At 54.7% G+C, this 24,370-nt stretch overlaps 1 protein-coding gene across 1 annotated transcript in view; it reads left to right on the forward strand.

Moving 5' to 3' along the window:
• The window catches only part of PAXIP1 (PAX interacting protein 1), a 41,173-nt gene extending 18,064 nt beyond the window's left edge, over positions 1–23,109 (forward strand). The window contains 17 exon segments of the mRNA XM_027538501.1: positions 716–1,354; positions 7,100–7,565; positions 8,040–8,134; positions 10,770–10,865; positions 11,484–11,621; positions 12,331–12,452; positions 13,328–13,404; positions 13,407–13,511; positions 14,485–14,528; positions 15,608–15,678; positions 17,106–17,208; positions 18,195–18,363; positions 20,895–20,995; positions 21,888–22,022; positions 22,105–22,180; positions 22,263–22,323; positions 22,780–23,109. Coding sequence (XP_027394302.1) covers positions 716–1,354; positions 7,100–7,565; positions 8,040–8,134; positions 10,770–10,865; positions 11,484–11,621; positions 12,331–12,452; positions 13,328–13,404; positions 13,407–13,511; positions 14,485–14,528; positions 15,608–15,678; positions 17,106–17,208; positions 18,195–18,363; positions 20,895–20,995; positions 21,888–22,022; positions 22,105–22,180; positions 22,263–22,323; positions 22,780–22,795 — 2,514 coding nt within the window. The 3' untranslated portion in view covers positions 22,796–23,109.
• The last annotated feature ends 1,261 nt before the right edge of the window (positions 23,110–24,370 follow it).

Below are 24,370 nucleotides of genomic sequence, written 5' to 3' on the forward strand. Positions count from 1 at the left end.
GGGTTCACTTAAAGCTGCTTTATCACATTGCTCTCGCGTAGCGTTTCCTTCGTCTCTCTTCCCTCGTGCGTGCCTTCCGGTTTGCCCTGCCCCTAGGAGCGTCCACCTGCCAGGCGCCCCCGCTCGCTGCCCACAGACCCCGCCGGGCCTCCCTGCCCGCGGCCCACGCGGCTTGGCGCTGGCTTCCGTCATAGTCCCGTCGCCTGTTTGACTTCTGTGCGGAGCTCAGTCGGAAGCCTCGGGTCAGAATCATTGCGGCTTTGTGTTTATAGTAGAACGAGCTTGGTGCACGCCGGTGCCTGGTGGAGCGGTGTCCTCACGCCCTGTGACTGCCTGTGGTCCTGGGGGCTCCGTCCACTGCAGCACGGCTCCGAGCGGCTCTTGGACAGCACGCTGGACAGCAGACACGCCTTTCACTCCTGAGCGTCTCACGGGAGTCCTGGCGCTGCGTGTTGTCAGAAGTTGCGTTTGTACACAAGAATTGAAGCACAGTCTTTTCAGACTGCTGTTGGCACATGCCACGGCGTCCTGTGACCCCTGATACGTGGTTCTTCTTGTCTGCTGTCTGAAGGGGTCTGAGTGGTTCCTGTGGGTGAAGTGGCCACAACGGGAGTTGACTCTTGTCTTCCTAGAGTTCTTGCTTTGCGTCTGTGATGCTAGGAGATCTGATAAACCCCGCAGCTTGTTTGTGTGTGTGTCTGTGCTTCACCCACAGGAGAAATACGAGTGTGCTTTGAGGAGAGCCAGTATTAAGATCGTGACCCCCGACTGGGTCCTGGATTGCATCTCGGAGAAGACCAGGAAGGACGAAGCCCTTTATCACCCCCGCCTCATCGTCTACGAGGAGGAGGAGGAGGAAGAGGAAGAGGAGGAAGGGGCGGGCAATGAGGAGCCTGACTCCCCGAATGAGGGCAGCACGGACGGGAAGTCCAGCCTGGCCAGCTCTCAGGAGGGCTCCCCCTCCGGAGAGCCGCCGTTCTCACCCAAGTCGAGCGCTGAGAAATCCAAAGGGGAGCTGATGTTCGACGATTCCTCAGACTCCTCGCCCGAGAAGCAAGAGAGGAACTTAAACTGGACCCCGGCAGAGGTCCCCCAGCTGGCGGCAGCGAAGCGCCGGCTGCCCCCCGGTAAGGAGCCCGGGCTGATTAACCTGTGCGCCAACGTGCCGCCTGTCCCCGGGGGCATCCTGCCGCCCGAGGTCCGCGGAAGCTTGCTGGCTCCGGGACAGAGCCTGCAGGGCCCCGAGAGGCCCGAGGTGATGGCCGCCTGGAGTCCGGCCATGCGGACGCTGAGGAACATCACGAACAACGCCGACATCCAGCAGATGTCCAGCCGCCCCTCCAACGTGGCGCACGTAAGTCACTCTTCTAGAGACAGAAATGTAAATGTCCGATTTCAGTCTTCTTAGAATATCCGATAATTTTCTGCTTCTTCAGAACAGTTTACATACAAGCAGTGTTTCTTTGCCCGAGGGCGTGTTCTGCAGTCTTTGTGTCTGCACATGCGTGTGTTCAGTGTCGCGGGCTCCCGAGAGAACAGTGACAGGCCCTGACCCCGCTGAGCGGCACACGCCTGCGGCCAGGCTGCCCCGATGGTGGCGCCAGAGGGAAGCCTGAGGCTGCCCGCTGTGCCTTGGTGTTTAGCATGAGCTGTGGGTCGGTAGAGGGCAGGCATGGTTCGCGCAGTGATCGAAGAAGCCTCAGTTTTACTTTACAGTTTTGTGATGGGAGCCTGCTGTACAGAATGGATCTTAAACGCTTCAGTAGCTGTTTTTCCATTCAGGACAAAAAGAAGGCAGTTGAGGTGTGTGTGTGTCCCTATGTGTGTGTAGGGGGGTCCCTGTGTGTGTGTGTCCCTGTGTGTGTGGGGGCCCTCTGTATGTGTGTGTGGGGGGGTCCCTGTGTATGAGGGTCCCTGTGTGTGTGTGTGTGGGGGCCCTCTGTGTGTGTGTGGAGGGGGCCCTCTGTGTGTGTGTGGGGAGGGTCCCTGTGTGTGTGTATGGCGGGGGGGTCCCTGGAGAAAAGGTGGTGAGTGAGGACGAGGAGCCCAGCCCCTCTCAGGTGCAGAAGACAGGCAGGGCGCAGACAGGTCTGAGCAGAAGGGCTCCCCACGATGTGGGTGTCTGGACGGTGGTGCCAGGTCTTGTACCAGCCGCTGGCGGAGGAGGCTCCTTAGGTCAGGCACTTAACCCCAGGCAGCCCTGGCAGAGCTGAAAGCGAGTTTTGGGTGGGGGGCAACCCTCAGACCCCGAGCAGACTGACTCGGCCGTGTCCTGAGGACTGGAGGGGCCTGGCAGGCGGGGCCTTGGCTTCTGTGGTGGGGAGGCCGCGGGGGGATAGTTTGAGAGTCCTGTTGGTTAAAAGTCTGTAAGAAGTGTCCCTCCCTGCCTCCTTGTCTTGGGGTATGCAGTGACAAGTGGATAGTACCTGGTCCTTGAGACGCTGGAGGGGCGGCCCCCGGCCAGGCTTAGGGGTAGTGTGGGGGGGACACGGGGTCAGGGACTTGGGGGGCAAGTGTCCTGACATGGATGCGAGGTTCCGGACACGTGCTGGAGCTGGTTAGGAGCCAGGGTGAGGGGGCACCCTACCCTGGGGTGTTGGCAGAGTGCGCGCGGTGGGGTCTGGCCCCCGGTGAGGGCTGGGCGCTGGGGCTGGCACCCACAGCCCACAGGGGAAGCCGGAGGGTCAGAGCTGGCGCGTTCGGATAGGCGATTTGGGGAGAGTGGCGGCCTCGGAGGGGAAGGCGGAGGGCAAGGTCGCGCACCGCAGCTGGCGGGCCACGGTCTGCTGAGGCGTCTGGTGTGCTCCAGAGGACCTGCACATTGTGTGCTGGCCCCGGTTGTGAGTGGCGAGTGGCGGGAGGAGCGAGGAGGCAGTCAGAGAACGGCAGGTGGTGCCGCCGAGACCCAGGGAGAAGCTGGAGCCTGGGAAAGAGCAGGCACCCCTGTGGGCCCCGTGTCAGCACCCAGCCGTGCAGGGGCCGCAGGGAGGGTGGGGTGCGGATGCGGGGCCAGAGGCAGAGAAGGGGAGGAAGTCAGAAATCGGGGTAGGGGAGGCTGGGGAAGCCTCCGGGGGACCTGCCCTGCGGGCCGGCAGACGCCTCCCTGGGCTGTTCCTTGGGGCTGCCTGAGAGGTGGGGGGAGGGATGCCAGCCTCCTTCTCCTCAGCCATGGAGACAGGACAGGTGTGCCTGGTGCCCCCTCGCCAGCAGCGCAGAGGGCCCTGCTCGTCGGTGATGGCGTTGCCAGTGTCTTTCAAGGGCAGTGGAGCTTGACTTAAATCCCAAGTTCCCTGTACCTTGGAATCTGCATCCTTGGACCTGGAAATGTGCGGTTCGTGGCGGGGCACACGTCTGCCTTCCCGCCAGTCGTCCTGCAGGTGCGACCTCCAAGGAAGACAGTCTCGCTCCGCCCGCCGTGTGGGTGGGGTAGGGATCCGTCCTCACCAGGGCAGGGTTGTAATACTGACCGGAAACCTTTGGAGGAGACCTTCGCGGAGCTCTTTAGCAGTGTCGGAACATTGGGACATTTCACTGCTAGGTGTGGAGAAAAGGAATCTTTGAAAGTTAGAAGATTTAGTTTAAAATTAGATCAGGAGGTTGGGGAAAGACAGCAGCCATCAGAGTCCTGCTGAAATTGGACGTTTCTGGCGGTTAGGAGCTGTGCGTGTGTATGTCAAATGTGGCGTTCAGCGTCAGGAACTTAAATAAGGACTGTGACAGCACAGAGCGACGTCCAGACTTGGCGTGCCCTGAAAACTGTAGTTTGCAGTGTGGCACGCCACATGCTCGCTCAGGTGGACTCAGGCGGGTTTCCAGCCAGACGCAGATTGGAAAGCTGGACACAGCATCTGGTGGCCGGGGAGGGCGCTCCCGGGCGTCTCGGTGGCTGGCGGGCAGGTGCGGGCCCTGTGGGCGGCGCCCACCTCAGGCCGGCTGGGCCCTCGCCTGCCTCTCCGCCTGCCCCAGGCGTGCCGGCCCCTTCAGATGCCACCCTCGGGAGCCCCTCGGGAGCCCTGTTGCTCACGGCAGACAGGCAGGCTGTTGGGTTCGAGGGGGCTGCTGCTGCTGAGGGGAAGCAGTGCATGCACACAGGTTACATTCTAACGGTGGTGGTGGTGTAGTCAGTAAGTCGTGTCCGACTCTCGCGACCCCATGAACAGAAGAGCCTGGCAGGCTGCAGTCCATGGGATTCTCCAGGCAAGAATACCATAGTGGGTAGCCTATATGCCTTCTCCAGGGGATCTTCCTGACCCAGGAACCGAACCAGGGTCTCCTGCGTTACTAACTGAGCTAGCTACAAGGGACGCCCATTCTAATGGTCCCCAAGGCTGTAAAGTGGTAATAACCTCCCTGAAGCCCCCCCTGCCCCCCAGGTACGGGACCAGCGTGTGTCCTCTGTGTGGGCTCCTGGTCCCCTCCCACTCCCGCCTGCTTCTCTGCAGGGTCAGCGTCCCAAGTGCTGTTCTCTGCTCGGCTGGGTCTGTGGTGGGCTTCATTTCTGCCCCACTTGACTGGGTATTTTTTAATACTTGCATAGAGAAAAGAGTTATCCTGTTACTTAAAAATGTATTTAAATCTGCTTTTTCTGCTCAACTGCGAAGTTTTCAGAGTGCCCGGAGATTCTCCTCTTACCTTTAGGGTGATTCTTAAGACAGATGTACTCAAACTCTTGAGTTTAACTTATTTGAGTTTTAATTTGTTTCATCACTGAATCCAAGGCCTGTTACTCTTGCAAATTATATAATGTTTATGTTTTGGAGTCTGTTTAAGTGAAAGATGTATGTTAAAAACATATTTGAGATTTTTTTTATAACTTCGGTTTATGTTAAAGTTGAATTTCCAGAGTTTTATTTAAATGACAGGGATACAAAAATGGGGATTGGTTGTATTGGTTGACTTTTCAGTTCAGTTCAGTCGCTCAGTCGTGTCCGACTCTTTGCGACCCCATGCTCTACAGCACGCCAGGCTTCCCTGTCCATCACCCACTCCCGAAGCTAGCTCAAACTCATGTCCACTGAGTTAGTAATGGTATCTAACCATCTTATCCTCTGTTGTCCCCTTCTGCTTTTGCCCTCAATCTTTCCCAGCATCAGGGTGTTTCCCAATGAGTCAGTTCTTCAATCAGATGGCCAAAGTACTGGAGCTTCAGCTTCAGCATCAGTCCTTCCAATGAATATTCAGTACCGATTTCCTTTAGGATGGACTGGTTGGATCGCCTTGCAGTCCAAGAGTCTTCTCCAACACCACAGTTCAAAAGCAACAGTTTTTTGGCCCTCACCTTTCTTTATAGTCCAACTTTTACAAACATACATGACTACTGGAAAAACCATAGCTTTAACTATACGGGCCTTTGTCAGTAAAGTAGTTTCTCTGCTTTTTAATACACTGTCTAGGCTTTTTGTAGCTTTTCTTCCAAGGAGCAAGCGTCTTTTAATTTCATGGCTCCAGTCACCATCTGCAATGATTTTGGAGCCCAAAAAAGTAGTCTGTCAATGTTTCCACTCTTTCCCCATCTATTTGCCATGAAGTGAAGGGACTGGATGCCATGATCTTTGTTTTCTGAATGTTGAGCTTTAAGCCAACTTTTTCACTCTCTTTCACTTTCATCAAGAGGCTTTTTAGTTCCTCTTCACTTTCTGCCTTAAGGGTGGTGTCATCTGCATATCTGAGGTTATTGATATTTCTCCCGGCAGTCTTGATTCCAGCTTGTGCTTCTTCCAGCCCAGCGTTTCTCATGATGTACTCTGCATATTAGTTAAATAAGCAGGGTGACAATATACAGCCTTGACGTACTCCTTTTCCTATTTGGAACCAGTCTGTTCTTCCATGTCCAGTTCTAACTGTTGCTTCCTGACCTGCATGTAGGTTTCTCAGGAGGCAGGTCAGGTGGTCTGGTATTCCCATCTCTTTAAGAATTTTCCAATTTGTTGTGATCACACAGTCAGAGGTTTTGGCCTAGTCTACAAAGCAGAAGTAGATGTTTTTCTGGAATTCTCTTGCTTTTTCTATGATCCAGCGGATGTTGGCAGTTTGATGTCTGGTTCTTCTGCCTTCAGCTTTAACATCTGGAAGTTCTCAGTTCATGCACTGTTGAAGCCTGGCTTGGAGAATTTTGAGCACTATTTTGCTAGCGTGTGAGATGCGTGCAAGTGTGTGGTAGTTTGAACATTCTTTGGCATTGCCTTTTAGTAAAATCTGTTTGTTACTGTTTTCCTTGACCATAGCACGTTGGCTTCCAATTTCTTATGAGCATGTAGGGAAACTTCATCGTAAGACAGGTTTCTTTTGTCACGTCCGGCGCTGAGCAGGTAGTAAAGTAACATGGGATGTGACGTTCTGCGAGGTGATGTCCCTGGTTCCTGAAGCTCGTGGGGTGCTTGTCGGGTGCTTGGCCGACGCCTGTCCGGAGGAGGGGGTGAGCCCGGGGGACGCTGTGGCCGGCGGGGGCTCCAGCCTGAGGCCTTCTGTCCAGTGTGTGTGCACGGGCCTGTGAGCTGGGGAGGGCTGCCCGCATGCACACACCTGGGGCTTGGCTTCTCCTGTCCCTCGTGTGTGTGGCAGAGCAGGGTGGCCGCGGACGAGGCGGACTGGCGGCTGCCGTCCAGGGCTGCAGCGTCCCGTGCCTTCGTGCGGGTGGGGTCTTGGTGTCCTCTGGACCCTTTGTTTGTTGGGAAACGGCAGCTGTGGGAGGGAGGCTTGGTCAGGCTGTGTGGTCTGGGGGAGGTGGGGGGTGGCGGGGTATCGTGCTCGCAGCAGGACTGTGGGGTCAGCGGGAAAGAACAGCCCCCTGCCAGCAGCCCCAGTCCTTCTGCTCTGGAGCGAGTCAGCCACTCTAGGGAGTGTATCTGCCCACGTCTGTTCTGTAGCCTCTTCCATTTTACTTACTGCGTTCCGCGTTTTGGTGAAGAGGTCTCAAGCACGAGCGTGTCCACTTCACTGAGCTGGCAGTGTGTGTGCCGGGAGAGAGGCGAGTGGGCTCGAAGCCTCCTGCTGGTGAGGGTTAGCCCATGGCATGTCGGGTGTGTGCTCCGCTCTCTGAGGGGCCTGTGAGGTGAGGGCAGCAGCTGTTGACGTGCCCTTGCCTGATCTCTGCTTCCAGATCCTGCAGTCCCTCTCGGCACCGACGAAGACACTGGAGCAGCAGGTGAACCACAGCCAGCAGGGCCCCGCGAGTGCAGTGCTGCTCGGCCAAGTGAAGGTGGCCCCGGAGCCGGCCCCGGCGCCGCAGCCCATCCTGCACCTGCAGCCGCAGCAGCTCCTGCAGCTCCAGCAGCAGCATCTGGCGCAGCAGCCCTACCCCCCGCCCCCGCCGCACCCGTTCCCGCCGCCGCCGGCCCACCCGCACCAGTTCCCCCAGCCGCCCCTGCAGCGCCCCCAGCCGCCCCTGCAGCAGCAGCAGCTCTCCCACCTGCAGCAGCAGCAGCTCCAGCACCTGCAGCGCCTGCAGCAGATGCAGCCGACGCCGACGGCCCAGCTGCCTGGCCCGCCAGCCCAGGCCCTGCAGCCCCCGCCGCCCCAGGCGCAGGCGCAGCCCCCGCTGTTCGGACACGACCCGGCGGTGGAGAGTTAGTAACATGCATCTTTCTTTCCCTCTCCCGAAACCCTTGTGCCTGCTCTGAGAGCGTTTGAGGGCAGGCTAAGGATTCGCCTCGAGAAATAGTTAGAAAATGGGGACCATAGTTCGGAATTGTTAGGTTTCTCGGCTCTGGGCCTCCGTCCCCACCCTGAAGTGAACACCGGTGTCCTTGGAACAGCGGGCTGCCGCAAGGAGCGCTCAGGGCGCTCGGCGCCCAGACGTAATCTGTGGTGGCGCCCGGCTTTGAGTCACGTGATGGGGGTGATCGAGTAGCTCCATTTGTAGCAGCTGCTGCTTTTGAGGGCCTTCTGCAGAGGTCCTCGACTGGTGGAGACGTCACGGGCAGGCGTGACTAACTTCATAGATTCACGTCGAGCTCTGCAGAGTGCGCCTTCTCGTGTTCCGTGCACACGTTCACAGCACGCAGGCTCTGATTCGTTTTCCTCGTGTGATTCTGTTCTAGTCCCAGAAGAAGGCTTCCTACTGGGGTGTGTGTTTGCAATCGCAGATTATCCAGAGCAGATGTCTGACAAGCAGCTGCTGGCCACCTGGAAAAGGGTGAGGTCACTGAGATACACACACCTGCGCGCACACACGCACACACACACACGCGTGTACCTATGCCTATACTCACACTGGGTTGGCCAAGAAGCTTGTTGGTTTTTATGTAAGACGGCTCTAATAGTGCTTAACTGACTTTAACTTCGTGCAGAACAGTTTTGTTAGATTGTTCTGTGACAGCTGTCTTATCAGCTTGTATTCTTTTAAAAAGTTATCAAAATTGGTGAATTTCTGTGTAGCCATTTTAATATTGAAGATGAAAGAAACAAAGGAATATTCTTGGCATATTATGCTTAATTATTTCAAGAAAGGTAAAAACACAACTGAAAAGGAATAAAAGAGAGCTTTGTACAGTGTTTGGAGAAGGTGCAGTGACTGATCAAATGTGCCGGAAGTGGTTTGCAGAGTTTCCTGCTGGAGGTTTCTTGTGGACGGTGCCCCATGGCTGGGTAGACCAGTTGAAGTTGATAGCGAGCAAATCGAGACGTTAGCCGAGAGCAGTCAACATTATACCGCGTGAGGCGGCCGGCACGCTCAGGGTGTCCAGGCCCAGCACTGAGAGAGGTGCACCAGCCTGCCTGTGCTCATTACTTTGATGTTTGGGTTCCACACGAGTGAAGCGGAAAAAGCCTTCTTGACCTTTTCTTCACATGCAGTTCTGTACTGAAACGTAGCAAAAGACGTTTTGTTTTTAAAACAAACTGTGGCCAGTGGTGAAAAGATACTCTACAATAGTGAACAGAAGAGATTTGGGGGCAAGTGAAACGAACAACCACCAGCCACACCAGAGAAGGTGATGTGTGTATGGAGGGGGTGGAACGGAGTCCTCTGTTGTGGCTCCATCTGGAAGACCAAAGGGTTATTTCCAACAAGCACTCCTCCCGATTAGACCAGCTGAAAGCAGCCCTGTGTGAAGAGCACCCGGAATTAATCAACAGAAAACTTACACGCTTTCATCAGGATAACTCAGACCTCATGTTTCTCCGATGTGTGATGACCAGGCAAAAACTGTGAGAGCTTGTCTGGGAAGTTCTGATTCATCCACCATATTCACCAAACATGGCACCTTAGAATTTCCATTTATTTCGGTCTTTACAAAATTCTCTCATTGGAAAAAAATTTTTCCCTAGAAGACTGTAAAAAGGCACCTGGAACAGCAGTTCTTTGCTCAAAATGATAGAAAGTCTTGGGAACGTGGAATTGTGAAGCTGCCTGGAAAGTGGTAGCAGGTAGTGGAACAAAACAGTGAACACGTTGTTCAACTTCTTGGGCCGCATTAAAAATACGTCTTTTAGTTAAAAAAATCAAAAGAACTTCTTGGCCAACCCAAGAAAGTTCTCGCCCTTTTGGTAACAGCGTTCCCCTCAGTGCCACACAACCATGCAACCACTGCAATTGGGATACAAGACGGTATGAAAAAATTCAGAAACTAAATTTAACTTCATGTTGCTTTGCTTCCTTTTTTTCTCTTTAGGATATAGTTTCTTTTTTTTTTTACTATATTTGTTTTTTTTTAATTTTATTTTATTTTTAAACTTTACAGTATTGTATTGGTTCCGCCATATAATGAAATGAATCTGCCACAGGCATACACATGTTCCCCATCCTGAACCCTCCTCCCACCTCCCTCCCCATACCATCCCTCTGGGTCGTCCCAGTGCACCAGCCCCAAGCATCCAGTATTGTGCATCGAACCTGGACTGGCGACTCGTTTCATATATGATATTATACATATTTCAGTGCCATTCTCCCAAATAATCTCACCCTCTCCCTCTCCCACAGAGTCCAAAAGACTGTTCTATACATCAGTGTCTCTTTTGCTGTCTCGTACACAGGGTTATTGTTACCATCTTTCTAAATTCCATATATATGCGTTAGTATACTGTATTGGTGTTTTTCTTTCTGGCTTACTTCACTCTGTATGATAGGCTCCAGTTTCATCCACCTCATTAGAACTGATTCAGATGTATTCTTTTTAATGGCTGAGTAATACTCCATTGTGTATATGTACCACAGCTTTCTTATGCATTCATCTACTGATGGACATCTAGGTTGCTTCCATGTCCTGGCTATTATAAACAGTGCTGCGATGAACATTGGGGTACACGTGTCTCTTTCAGTTCTGGTTTCTTCAGTGTGTATGCCCAGCAGTGGGATTGCTGGATCATAAGGCAATTCTGTTTCCAGTTTTTTAAGGAATCTCCACACTGTTCTTAAAGGCAGCGCTTCTGGCCCCAGGGACCAGTTGGCGCTGTCTGAAACTTTTCTCACTGTCCCAGCGAGGGAAGTGCTCTTGGCACCTGGGTTGGGGGTCAGGGTGCAGCCAGCCCCCTGAGACATGGGATGCCCCACAGTGCAGAACAGCTGGTTTATCTAAGACATCCGCAGCGCCCTGTCTTAGAAAGAGAGCATCCCACTCTTCCTCCGGAAGTTCAGATGAAACAGGGCTTAGTTCGTCTTTGCTGTGTAGTGCTGGCTGGGAAAGCCCATGATATAACTGATGGTTAGTTCTCACTTTGGGAAATACACTGCGTGCATACGTGGTGGGTCTCGTGAACTCTGTCCCTTTGGAGATCGAAGGCCCTCCCCCGGGTGCGGGAGCTGACTGACCATGGGTCTCGTGTGTGTGCAGATCATCCAGGCGCACGGAGGAGCCGTGGACCCCACGTTCTCGAGCCGCTGCACCCACCTGCTGTGCGAGAGTCAGGTCAGCGGGCTGTTCGCACAGGTGAGGGCTCGGCTCTGCTGGGACCAGGGGGCTCTGAGTGGTGCTGGGACAGTCGTGCCTGGAGAGGACTTTCTCCCGTCTCTGAAGACAGGACACTGCTGCTCGCTCATTTCCATCTGCCTTTGGCGTGTGGACACCTCTGTGGCCCCCGGCTTCTCTGCCCGTGAGGACCAGGGCGGAAAGGCAGTTTTCCCAGTGAGGGGGAGGTGGACACCGTCCGCCCCGGCAGGGCCTCCTGCTGGCAGCTCCCCGTCCTGCGGTTAACTTCAGGGGCAGTTAGGTTTTTGGAACTTGCTGTGTTCTCACGGGGGTATCTAATTGTGATGATTGGGAGTGTCCTCTTCTTCCGTGCCTGAACTCGCTTCCTGGGCTGTCAGCTTTCCGCCCCCCCGCGGTCGGCTCTTACTCCTGAGTGAACGGTAACAGTTCTGGGCTGTGTTCAGGTGACCGGGGACGCTGCTGCAGTTTATTAGTGTAGTGAGGTGGGTGCTAAGCTCCTGGAGCTCCTGTATTGATAGGACTTCCAGCAGAAGTGACCTTGTAGTTTACAGCCTCACAGCTCTGTGTGTTGCCTGCGGTAAAGCCCCCAGCGACCGGCCCGCTCTATTATGTTCACAGGCGATGAAGGAGAGGAAGAGGTGCATCACGGCACACTGGCTGAACACGGTCCTGAAGAAGAAGAAGCTGGTGCCGCCCCATCGGGCCCTGCACTTCCCCGTGGCCTTCCCCCCGGGGGGCAAGCCGTGCTCCCAGCACGTAAGGCTCCCCCCGCCTCCCTGGACGGAATAAGCATCTTGTTTCCTTCTCTGTCCCCCGTAACAGTCCCAGCTTCCTGACATTTAACGGGTTCTCCCGAGTCTTGGACACTGTTTAATAAATGCCTACTCCCTGGTGGCTCCGATGGTAAAGCGTCTGCCCACAATGTGGGAGACCCAGGTTCGATCCCTGGGTTGGGAAGATCCCCTGGAGAAGGAAATGGCAACCCACTCCAGTATTCTTTTCTGGAAAATCCCATGGACGGAGGAGCCTGGAGGGCTACAGTCTGTGGGGTCTCAAAGAGTCAGACACGACTGAGCGACCTCACTTTCACTTTACAATTAAGTGTGGCCACAGCCCGCCAGACGTGCTCTCCTGTCGGTTCTCCTGGTCAGATGAGCCCAAATCCAGGGTCAGTAAGAAGAGCTGACCAGTATTCCTAGGTAGCTGTGTTACCGTGATCGGAACAGTGTCGCGCTGACACAGGGAGGCGTTTCCGCTTTGGTGTGTTTGCTTTTCGTCCCTCTGGCGGCTCGTGTGCAGTGTTGTCGCCAGTAACGGCGTTGTCAGAGGTGGTGCCCCCACGTGCCCACCAGTGCTGGAGGGGGGACGGAAGCACGTGTCTGCAGCACAGCTAACGGAGAAGACGCATATTAAGTGGGTTAAGTCGTCGTTCCCTCTTGACCTCACTGGGCCTTTCCCCCCTCAGATCATCTCTGTGACGGGGTTTGTCGACAACGACAGGGACGACCTGAAGCTGATGGCGTACCTGGCGGGTGCCAAGTACACGGGCTACCTGTGCCGCAGCAACACCGTCCTCATCTGCAGAGAGTAAGCGCCCGCCGGCGCCGCCCGGGCCCCTCGGCCACCAGGGCTCCGCCTCTCCCCGCACGCCCCGCCCCGGCTCCCTTGATCAGCTGGGGATCCGTCTCTCCCTGCACGTCCCGCCCTGGGTCCCTCCGTCAGCCAGGGCTCCGTCTCTCCCCACCCGGCGCCGCCTGGGTCCCTCGGTCAGCCGGGGCTCCGTCTGGGCCCGCACCGCCTCGGTCAGCCGGGGATCCACCTCTCCCCGCACGCCCCGCCCCGGGGCCCTTGATCAGCTGGGGATCCGTCTCTCCCTGCACGTCCCGCCCTGGGTCCCTCCGTCAGCCAGGGCTCCGTCTCTCCCCACCCGGCGCTGCCCGGGTCCCTCGGTCAGCCGGGGCTCCGTCTGGGCCCGCACAGCCTCGGTCAGCCGGGGCTCTGTCTCTCCCTGCACGCCCCGCCCCACGTTCCCCTGTGCAGCCGGGGCTCCGTCTGTCGTTGCACATCCCGCCCTGGGTCCCTCTGTCAGCCAGGGTTCCGTCTCTCCCCGCACGCCCCGCCCCGGGTCCCTCGGTCTGTCAGGGTTTTGGGGTGGACGTCAGAGTCTGTTGACAGAGCAGCAGTGACCGTGGTGGTGATGCTGGCAGTGGGATGAAACGGGATGATTAAGGGGCTGCAGTCAAACTAGGTGGCAGTGCTGAGCTGACAGCAGGCCGGGCGATAGCCTCACGTCACGGGGACACCTCCTCACAGCCCGGTCAGCTCTGCAGTCCGTCTCTGCCACTCCAGTGTGAGCAAGTGTAGGCTGGCTTGTATTAACAGAAGTATAAGTGTGAACACTGGTAATACTAATGAATGTGTTTTCTCTCCTCTCCTCCCTGCCACCCCCCACACCAAAAAAGACCGACTGGTTTAAAGTACGAGAAGGCCAAAGAGTGGCGGATCCCGTGCGTGAACGCCCAGTGGTTGGGGGACATCCTGCTGGGAACTTCGAGGCCCTGCGGCAGACGCAGTACGGCCGCTACACCGCCTTCGGCCTGCAGGACCCCTTCGCCCCGACCCCGCAGCTGGTGTTGAGCCTTCTGGGTGAGCGGGCGGCTCCCCGTGGCCGTGGGCTGGCGCTCCAGGCACCGCTCTTGCCTTCAGGGTGGTGTCAGTTTTTGTCTCATCTCCCGCTTCCCCTCGGTGCTGCCTTCTCTGTGCCACCCTGACTGTGCTCTAGATGGCGCTCAGCCTGTTCACGCACCTGAGCGCCCCTCCAGGGAGTGGTCACTCCCAGCTGCTGGAACACGCGCTCCCGTGAGGGAGCCCTTCCAGCTCTAGTCCTAATGGCCTCAGTCGCAAGAAAGCCTTCCCTGGTTTTGATCCACCGTCTGCCTGCTTCCCTGGGACAGACCTGGGTGTGACGTCCACTCTGAAGCCATGGTGCAGGCGCCAGGCCCTTCCTCGGTGACACTTGTCCTCGAGGGCCCAGCCAGGCCGCCGCTGCCACGCGCTGCGCTCGTTACAGACAGTTTCTCGGACGCCAGAGTGCGGGGCTCCCAGAATTGTCCGGGGTGTGGCCCACGCGGGCGGGCGGTGCCTGCACCTGGATGCGGGCGGGTGGTTTGCTTGGCTTTGTCTCACACGGAACCCTCGGCCCCTGCCAGGCTTCCCTGTGAACTCAGGAGTAGTCCTCACGGCTCACTTCCTGGAGGCCGTCACCCGAGCCTCTGCGTGTCCAGGATGACCCGCACCTGGAGAGGCGTCTCATTTCTGTTGTTACTGATACACCTCCATTTTTAATTGTTTTTTTATTGAATATGGTTGATTTACAATGTTGTGCTAGGTTCAAGGGTGCAGCAAAGTGAATCAGTCACATTTGTACATTTATCTATTTTTTTAGGTTTTTTTCCCATGCAGCTATTATATTGATTAGAGTTCCCTGTGCTGTATGGCAGGTCCTTATTGTTAACTTGTTTTATATGTAATAGTGTGTGGGGGTCCTGAAAAGGCTTCTGTGTTGATTACGGGCCCTTTACACGGCATTTCTGGAAAGTAACCCGTCTTCTCTCTTCAGATGCTTGGAGAGTTCCGCTGAAAGTGTCGTCAGAGTTGTTGATGGTATGTCAAGTTAGTCACCTCTGTGGCGTTACTGTGTTACGAAGGAGTAGCGATATGTCTGCATCTGTAGCTCTCGTAGTAACCAGCCGTCGTGACAAATGAGGGCTGAGTCTTCTCGCCTGTCGTAAGCTGTTCAGTGCACCCTTTTCCCCTCGTTGTTGATGATACTGGGAGTTCCTCATTCACACGACACCCGTTAGCCCCGACTTCTTCAGAGAGCTGCGAAGGTTTGCAGAGCAGAAGAGAGGGAGACCGTGTGTCTCCCTGGGGTTCGGGAGGTGGGAACTGGGGCACCAGCGTGTCAGCCCTGACCGCAGCTCCTCGCCGTGGTGGTGGGCTTCTAGCCCGCGGGCTGGGGTCTCTGGTGGGCTGCCTTCGGGTGGGCCGTTCTGCACTGGAGCGCCAGGGGTTGGTTGGTAGGAATGAGTAGGGGCCGCCCTTCACTCGGGGCGGCGGGGTCACCGCCACCCTCACCTCCGGTGGAGAGGCAGTTGCTTCCGACAGTAGATAAATGAGTGTGCTGTGGGAGAAGGTCTGCGTTAGAGGCCAGGGCGAGGCTGGCTGTGGGAGCCTCATGCACCGGCTCCCCTCTGGGCTCGGCATCTCCGCAGGTCAGGGCCTCCAGATGGTGTTAGGAGTGCGGGCACTGTGCCCGGGTCTTGGCGTGGCCGTCAGAGGCCTGCCCTCATCTCCAGAGTGCTGTGACCCAAGCGTCGTGCACCCTCAGAGGGGAACCTCCGTCTTTCTGGAGGGGTGTAATTGCAATCATTATGTTTTGCAGATTCCACTGGGACACAAAAAAACAAAATATTTGTAGTAAAAAGTGTTTTGAAAAGTTCAAGGTTGAGAATTAAATCTGTCACAGGCACTGAGGGGGTGAAGACGTCTTAAAGCACCTTTGGGTCAGGTGAACAGGGAGGGTGGCCAGTGCCAGGGCCTCCCTGGGCAGCTCGCAGCCTGTGGTCTCTGCAGCTGTGCAGTGGGGAGCATTTCTTGTGTGAGTGAGGGGGGTGGAAAGCGCTCAGAAGCTGCTGTGTTACTGGGGAGGCTGACTAAGGTAAATCATCCTTTAATTACAGGGTGTGAGACTACCTCCCAAACCGAAGCAGAATGAAGTAACTAATGTCCAGCCTTCTTCCAAAAGAGCCAGGTAGGAAGCGTCGCCTGGTTTTTTCACGGTTGATGGTCTTTCACAGGAAGTTCTAGGAAACGGTGGCAGTTGGGATTTTCACTTGGAAGAGTTTCCCCGGTAACACTGGTGCTAGGGAATCCGCCTGCTAATGCGGCTCACATAAGAGGCATGGGTTCAGTCCCTGGGGCGGGAAGACCCCCTGCAGGAGGGCATGGCCACACACTCCAGTGTTCCTGCCTGGAGACTCCCATGGGCAGAGGAGCCTGCTAATGCGGCTCACATAAGAGACATGGGTTCAGTCCCCTGCTAATGCGGCTCACATAAGAGGCATGGGTTCAGTCCCTGGGGCGGGAAGACTCCCTGCAGGAGGGCATGGCCACACACTCCAGTGTTCCTGCCTGGAGACTCCCATGGGCAGAGGAGTCTGGTGGGCTGCAGTCCATGGGGTCACAGAGAGTCAGACACGACTGAGCAGCTGAACCACCAGGACTTGGAAGGATCTGCTGCTTGCTCGCATTGCAGCTGTATCGTGACAGCTTTGGTTTCACTGCTGGAGACAAATGGGGAATAGCCAGTGTCTTTCCTTTCTTATTAAAAAAAAAAGAAAAACAGTCCCATCTTCTTTTTTTATCTTTTTTCTATCTCACCAGAACCCCTGTTCTGTGAACCGAGCTGCTGTGGTGGGCCGGGCGGGGGCACTGAGCCCAGCCCCAGGCTTCCTCAGCGTGCGCCTGGAAGCCCGCTTCGACCCTTGGCCCGGATCGGGAGGGGGAGGAGCCCTCTGTGGGGCTGGGGTGGGCTGTGCCCAGGCGTGTCCTGGTCTTGTCTGCTGAAGCCCAGAGACCCCTGGGCCGCGTTGCGTGAGGGTCTCTGTCTCCTCAGTCCCCTCCTTCCAGTCCCCACAGCCACCCAGGCTGGGGACCGTTGGATTCTTTAGTAAAAGCCTAATTATGTGACTATATCCATCGTTAAAATGCTACAGGTTTTTTAATTTAATAGACTGTCTCACATATCACCTAAAAATAAGATTTGAAAAAATTTAAGGAAAGGGGAAAAAGTTTAATATAAAGTGTGTGCTTGAGTCAACCAGCTTTGTCTTGTGTCAGAGCTTCTGGGGTGAGATGGGGCCTGTGGGAGACAGTGAGGGGCCGGGACCACAGGGACCCCTGGGAGCCCCTGCTCCCGCCTTCAAGACCCCCCAGGGCCAGCGCGGGGTGGGGATGGTGCCTGATGGGCCCCTCTCCTGGGGGTGCCAGGCGAGAGCCCTTTGGGGTGACTGTAAATGGTGGGGAGGAAAGAGCAGCTGAGCCACGGCGCTTTCCCTTGACGGAAAGAGAACCACACAGGTTCAGCTCTCAGAGCCTCTTAAAGCTGTTGAAACCCCTCGTTTGGTAAAGAACACGTGAGGGAAGCAATAGCCGTTCTCTTCTCTGTGTGTTTCATAGAATCGAAGATATTCCACCTCCCACCAAGAAGTTAACCCCGGAACTGACCCCTTTTGTGCTTTTCACTGGATTTGAGCCTGTTCAGGTTCAGCAGTACATAAAGGTGAACTTTGCTTCTGTTTTGCGTAAGGACTTTTAGGAATGTTGCTTTCTGCGTATTTGCTTTAGGCTAGCTGTCTCTCTAAGGTAACACGTAGTCAGGAACACCGTGCTGCCGCGGTGCTTATGGTGTGTGTTTACTCTCGCCGGACACCGTCGCCTTCCCGCCTCGTCTTGCTGCAGCTTCCTCCTTAGACGCTTGCTTTCTTGTTAGGACGACTCAGGTGAGGAGGCCAAGAGCAGCCTGGTAATCACACGTTAGCAAAGCCACGCAAATCCCGTTTTCATAAAGGATTTCAGCTTATGAGAGTAGCTGTGCTCCTCAGGTTTCCTGAATGAACCCACCGTCTTCTTGAGACTTGTTCTCTCGAGTGTGGCGGGCCCAGGGCTCAGCAGTGTGTTTGTATTTATTTACATAAACGCACTTCTGGAAGTAAAACTGGGAGGGATTGTGGGCTTGTGTTTTGTTATGTGGCTGTCTGGGGAGGGGATGGTTAAAGTTAGTTGACCTGTATCACAGGGATTCAAACATTTCCCTTTATTTTTTTAAGGAAGAGAAACAATTATAAATGCTACTATAAAATTCTTTTAAGATTCGGTGTAAAGAGATCAGCTCTTATGTGTCTATGTCTTAGGTCAATTTTGTGTCGTCACTTCTTAGAGACTGTGTCTTAACAGGCCTTACCACGCTCATGTGGGCATAGGCAGCCTGGGGTCTGCAGAGCCCCCTGCCCCTTCCCAGGGGTGTCCTCCGGGTGTCGGGTGGAGGGCCCGCTTTCCTCTTGGCTTGTGCGGCACTGATGAGGGAAATGTTCGTTGCCACTCCCAGTTTCCACCTTGCTCGCGCGGTGGCATACGTCTGACTTCACCGCTTTCACCATTTTCCGCGGCCCAGAGCCCCATTCACGGTCTAGACAGGTCCCAGCTGCCGGTGGGCGGGCGGCTCTGCAGACAGGATGGTCTCACGTCTGCTCTGTTCCCGGCCTGCAGAAGCTGTACATCCTGGGCGGGGAGGTCGCCGAGTCCGCACAGAAGTGCACCCACCTCATCGCCAGCAAGGTCACGCGGACGGTCAAGTTCCTGACGGCCATTTCCGTGGTGAAGCACATCGTCACGCCTGAGTGGCTGGAGGAGTGCTTCAAGTGCCAGAAGTTCGTCGGTGAGGGCCCGAGCCGTGCCTCGGGGACGGGCACCCAGCTAGGAGGGGCCGCGCCTCGGGGACGGGCACCCAGCTAGGAGGGGCCGTGCCTCGGGGACGGGCACCCAGCTAGGAGGGGCCGCGCCTCGGGGACGGGCACCCAGCTAGGAGGGGCCGTGCCTCGGGGACGGGCACCCAGCTAGGAGGGGCCGTGCCTTGATCTGTCCCTGTTTTCATCCCAGCAAAGGCCGAGTTCATTTTTTAAGTCTGTGAATTTAAATGGATAAGGAACAGATTATCTCATGTCGCAGCGCCATTTGGTGCCTCTGCATCTTGCTGTGAAATAGGAAGGCCGTGGTGATGGGGGAGGTGCCGGGGGAGAGCTCTGTCGCCCTGCCCTGCTGCTTCCTGATGGTTCGTCCTCTGCTGCGCTGGCTGTCGAGCGGGGGTTCCAGGCGTGGGATGGTGGATGGAGCAGGGCCAGGGCGCCCAGGAGTGTCCTGGGAACACGGGGCGGGTGGCCTGGGGGTCAGTGCGGGGCACCCACCCCAGGGCAGTTAGGGCATCTGCGGTGGCACCGTCACTCCGCTGCTGCGTGCCCCCTGCCCCTCCCCTGCATGCCTCCTGCCGGGGGCTGCACAGAGCGGACCTGTGCTTGGGTGGTATCCACGGTGGCCCCCTCTCCGCCCCGCCTGCTCTCGAGTCGTCTGTGGGGAGCACTTTGAAGGCTGCACTTGCCGCTGCCCCACGGCCGACTCCCGTTTATCCTGTTTCCTCACGTCTCCTTGCCGTCTTGTCGCCGTTCCCACGCCGCCCACTGTGACCAGTGGCCGCCGGCCGGGCTGGCCTTGGTGCCCTCTCCGCTCTTGCCACCAGTCGTGACCTCCTGGTAGCTTTTGGCGAAACAGAGCATCCTGGGCTTGTCTTAGGCTCTTCTGCCCCGAGGCCAGTGCCAGCGCGTCCCAGGGACCCCCACCACCCCCGGTTCCTCAGGGCAGACTGGGGAGCTGACGGCGCTTGGGCCCGTGGGCTCTGGCTACGCTGAGCCGACTCCCATGGTGCATCTCATGCCTGTCTCTTCGGTGCCAGTCCCACAGCACAGGGCTCACGCGCGCCTCTCCCTTCCTGCGTCTGTGCTCTAGCAGCGAGATGCCTGCTCCCCATGTCCTAGACACACTAGCTCCCTGGACGAGTCCCCTGTGTGGAGGCAGCCCCTGATGGCCACCCCTGCACCCCCAACCCTGCAGCACGGCCCCTGCCTGGGCTCTGACAGCTTTAACAGTGGGCGCTTCCAGCCACTGGGGAAAGGCGTTTTGACATTTTGTATTTGTATTTACATAGTTTGAGACACCAATTGTGTAGATTCTTTCTTTCTGGGGTGCGCATGCCCTTTGCGCTGCTGTGGCAAGTTTGATTTTCAAGTCGACTCTTGCCACAACTCCGACCAAGTTAATGTCACTCAGCTGCTCCTCTTAGAAACCCAGGGTTGTCGTAGCCACTGTGTTCCTTTCAGAGTCCTCTCTCCCCTTACACACGGACTGCTTCCTCTCATCCGTCACAGCTCTTCAGCAGGCCCAGCAACCTTCATCCTGCTGTAGACACTAAGATTTCAGATAAATCCCTTCGTTTAAGTATATCACTTCATGCATGACAGTACTTCTTTGTTCATTTTTTAACTTCATTTTTAAGACATTCTTCTTTTCTTTCACTGAGTGTAATGCCTTTTTCTGCTGCTGGCTGATGGACTTGCGTTTCTAGCAGTTGTTAAATCTCAGTGTCTCCCGAGTGACGTGATGGAGTCAGCAACTGTGGTCTCTGAGCTGAGAACGGTTTCCTCGTTTTTAAGGTGTTGTTTAAGAAGAGAAGGGCGAGGGGCAGACCCAGCACACGGCCCGTCAGCCCTGCAGCGTGTCTTCTGACTCATCCCGACCCCGGACTGTTAGTTTGGTTACGATGATGAAATGAAACGCTTTTCTGAATGAGATGTATTCATAAGATTAAAACATTTTGTGATCTTTTTTGACAGATTAGGTATTATTTAACAATTTTAGATTCTCAAGATCTGGGAAAACCATTCTTTGTAAATTGCTGTATGTGTTCGTGTATAAAAGGAACTTGTTTCTGGTACATCTGTAAACTGACTACTGACTCTCAGCCGGATCCAGTGGCTCTGAACTTGCTGATCCCCGCAGGCACACGCCGGCTGTGAAGCTGGTTCCTGGCTGTGCCTCCACACGGGCGCCCTTCACCTGGGTCTGGGTTGGGGCGCTGTGGCCCCCCAACAGCGTGAAGTTACAGCTGAGGGGGTGGGGAGCCGCCCATGGATGAGAGGAGGGTCCATGGCTTTCTGGACATTTGTTCCTAAAAGCTAAGAAACCCTGGTCCAGGAGGAAGAGTGTCTTTGGCCTGGCTGTTTTCGGGAGGAAAGGAACTGAAGTACAGTCGGAGAGACTTACTCATCCACAGGTTTCTCCCGGGGTGCCTGGAGCCGGTCGCCCGCGGTGCACCCCAGCGCCAGGCCCTTTCTGAGGTCGTGCTGTCTTCCTTTTCAGACGAGCAGAACTACCTCCTCCGAGACGCGGAGGCTGAAGTGCTTTTCTCCTTCAGTCTGGAGGAGTCCTTGAGGAGGGCCCACGCTTCTCCGCTCTTCAAGGTACGCCTGGACGGGAGCTCAGCTCAGCTGCTGCGGCCGCACGGCCACAACGGAGCGGGCGGCTTGCCCCGAGAGCCGGGCGCTCCCCTCTCCCCTGCACAGTCGGGCCTCCTCCAGGATGTGTTCCGGGGCTCGGAGAATTGATACGGAGAGAGATGCATTACACATAACCTGGGTTCAAAGAGTATGTTATGAATAATTTGTAAGAGATTAAAAACTTTTTTTTTTGCTTTTAACAACTCTATTCTCATAAAACGTTTATTCAGCTGGAAAATGGAGACCATTCTTGAGAAAATATTAACTGAATATGTGTCTAATGTTTAAATGTTTCTAAGATAGAACAGTTTGGAAAATTTTTTTTGTATCCAACAGTGGCTTAGTAGATTAATAAGGTAATCAGTTTTTTTTTTTAACTCTTAAGGAGGCAACTTAGGAATCAAAAGAGATTTGTAGTATTGAGTTAAGAGTACATTACCTAAAATAGTCTGTTTTATGTTTGAGGAGTTTAAAACAAAATGGTACTTTTGGTACAGTTAAGAGTAAGGGTGTTAGAAAATTTTAGCCATAAAAATCATTTTGTACTCCGGCTTATCTTTAGAATTTGTGAAAAATGTTCTTATTCTTGCTCTTACCGCAGAATACTTCATGTCTTACAGGAATTAAAGTCCCAGTCACTTTTTAATAATAGGTCACACCTAGCGTATGAGGGTGCTTATTTCTGAACTGCCGTGTCTGGGTTCTGCCAGGCCCACTTCATGTGGGGGACTAGGGGGCGTCTAGCACCGTTTAGCTCCGTGAATTTAGTCATTTTTGTCAAAATTTTTAGGTAGAATGAGAAATTATGCACGCTGAGAATTCAGTTTGAAACCAGTACACGTATGTTCATTTTTAGGCGAAGTACTTTTACATCACTCCGGGGATCTGCCCGAGTCTGTCCACCATGAAAGCGATTGTGGAGTGTGCAGGAGGCAAAGTGTTGTCTAGACAGCCGTCTTTCCGGAAACTCATGGAACACAAGCAGAACAAGGTACACAGAAGTGACGCCTGTTGAGTGCGTCAGTGCCATGTGTGAGGCTCAGTAACCAAGAGGCTGCTCTTCCTTTCCTTAGAGTTTGTCGGAAATAGTTTTAATATCCTGTGAAAATGACCTTCACTTGTGTCGAGAGTATTTTGCCAGAGGAATAGGTATGTTCATTGCTCTGCTGCGTGTTGGCGAGGGTGCAGGCAGGTGCGTCTGTTTGACGGGTTTTGTCTTTGTTCCTGGCAGATGTTCACAACGCCGAGTTTGTTCTCACTGGAGTGCTCACTCAGACACTGGACTACGAGTCATATCCTTGGGAAGGCGGTGGGTGGGCCCCTCTCAGTGCTCAGGAGCCCCCCGGCTAGGGCACACTGCCAGGGCTAGTGGAGCCACTGGGAGGCTCGCTGGATCCCGTGGGCTGTCCTCTAGAGTAGGCGCGCTCACATCCCTCCAGGCACTCTCCCGTCTTCTCCATGTCTCTGTCCGAAAGTCCGTTCTGCGCTGCCTTTCCTTTCGGAAGGAAGACTCAGCGTAAAGCTCACCCGAGCCATCTGTGGGTGACCCCTCGGGCCTCTCTTTGCGTCTGCAGCCTGAGAGCAGCTGCGTCGTGCTGCTGCAGGCGGAGGCCTGGGCTGCAGGGGAAGGCAGGGCCCGGTTTCCAGAAGCAGGGCTTAAGGCACCCAGGGCTCTGTGTCTGCACGCGGCTGTGCTGGGTGTGGGCCTGGTCTGCACTGCTGTGGATTGTTTTCCTTAACATGCCTACATATAAATTCAACTGACGCCCCTGCGCTGCTGCCAGGAGCCGCGGCCTGCCCCAGCCGTGCCCGCAGACGCCCTTGTTTTCCAGCTGCTTTCTTCGGGACAAGCGTTTTTAAAGCAGGAAGACAAATATATTAAATATGTTGCATCTTATTTAAGATGTGTAATTTTATTCTGAGGAAACATAAATTATGTTTTGTATTATACGACTTTTAAGAGCCCACATTAGGTTTTATGATTCATTTGCCGGGTTTTTAAATGTTTTCACAACACTGTTAATGGAACTTTAGCTGCAAATAGAAATGATGTAAATAAAGACCTTGCTATCTCTAAATTATGGATGTTAAAGATTTGAAATGTTTTGTACTTTTATTTTTATTTCTTATACTCTTTTCTTTTATATTGAAATCTTGCCCACATTTTAAATAAATGTACTTTTGAACTTTACTTAGAATTGAGTGATCCTTTCTTATGACACATTTTTTTTGTATAGTTTACAGGGTTTGCATGAAAGTGGATCACATTTTAAGTAATTTCAAGGCAAAGTATTTTCTGGTAGAATTTTCTCTCGTGGAAGTAATTTTCTATCAAGGTGAGACATGAACTCCTGAGCAGAGGTATGTTCACAGCATTAGCAGTTACGACAGCACAGGCATCCACCGGCCAGACTCGTTACCACCACAGGAACCCACATCTCTCCTGCTTCTGTTCCAGATACAGTTCTAATACACTTCCTGTCGGGTTGTAGGTAGAAAAATGCGAGTGGAGACCATTGTCACCAGTGACCACTGGCGTTTGAGCGTGTTGAATACACCACAGGTGTCGTATGCTCCGGTTACCATCGTCACCAGTGACCACTGGCGTTTGAGCCTGTTGAATACACCACAGGAAGCGTGTGCTCCGGTCCAGCGCTGCCAGAGGCTCAGCCCTGCCCGGCATCACCGCCCATCCCCGTGCTCCTCAGATACTGAGCTTGCTTGCCTCCACGGCAGTTGCTGAGGTGTTTTCCCAGGACGAGCTGGAATTGGCTCCAGTCTGTCCTCCTGTCGTGCAGTCCCTACTGTTTAATTCCCACAGTGGAGGGGAGCACGTGCATTAAACACATCGGGACTTCCACGTCACAGGAGTGGTCAGCACTGCTGCAAGCAAGGCTCGGGCGTCGCCGAGGACGTGGGATGTCCTCTCGGCTCTGACGTGGAGCCACGTGGGGTCAGTCCTGCAGTTCACCACTCTGCATCACAGTTGGGAAGTGAGGCTCCACACCTGCGACCTGACCTGTGGCGACTTCGCCGTGACCCGTCTCTTGCCGTGCGGGTACCGTTAAGTCTCTCGGCACTCGTACGTGACATGCCGATGGTCTACTGGAAACAGTAATACGTCAAGCTCTTTGAAACACACCCCATTGGCACTTGCATCTGTAACAGTATCTCACAGTGTGTGTCCGTTGTGGTTCCTACTTTTGTACCTAAGCAAACAAACTTACTGTAGAACTGACTCTGCTCATGAGCCACAGGTGGAACGAATGTTGATGTGAAAGAATGGAGAATCTGTAACGTCCTGGAAGTACGGCAGGAGTTCCATGAGTTGGCACAAAT

Source organism: Bos indicus x Bos taurus, chromosome 4, assembly GCF_003369695.1.
Source record: "Bos indicus x Bos taurus breed Angus x Brahman F1 hybrid chromosome 4, Bos_hybrid_MaternalHap_v2.0, whole genome shotgun sequence".
Classification (NCBI taxonomy): domain Eukaryota; kingdom Metazoa; phylum Chordata; class Mammalia; order Artiodactyla; family Bovidae; genus Bos; species Bos indicus x Bos taurus.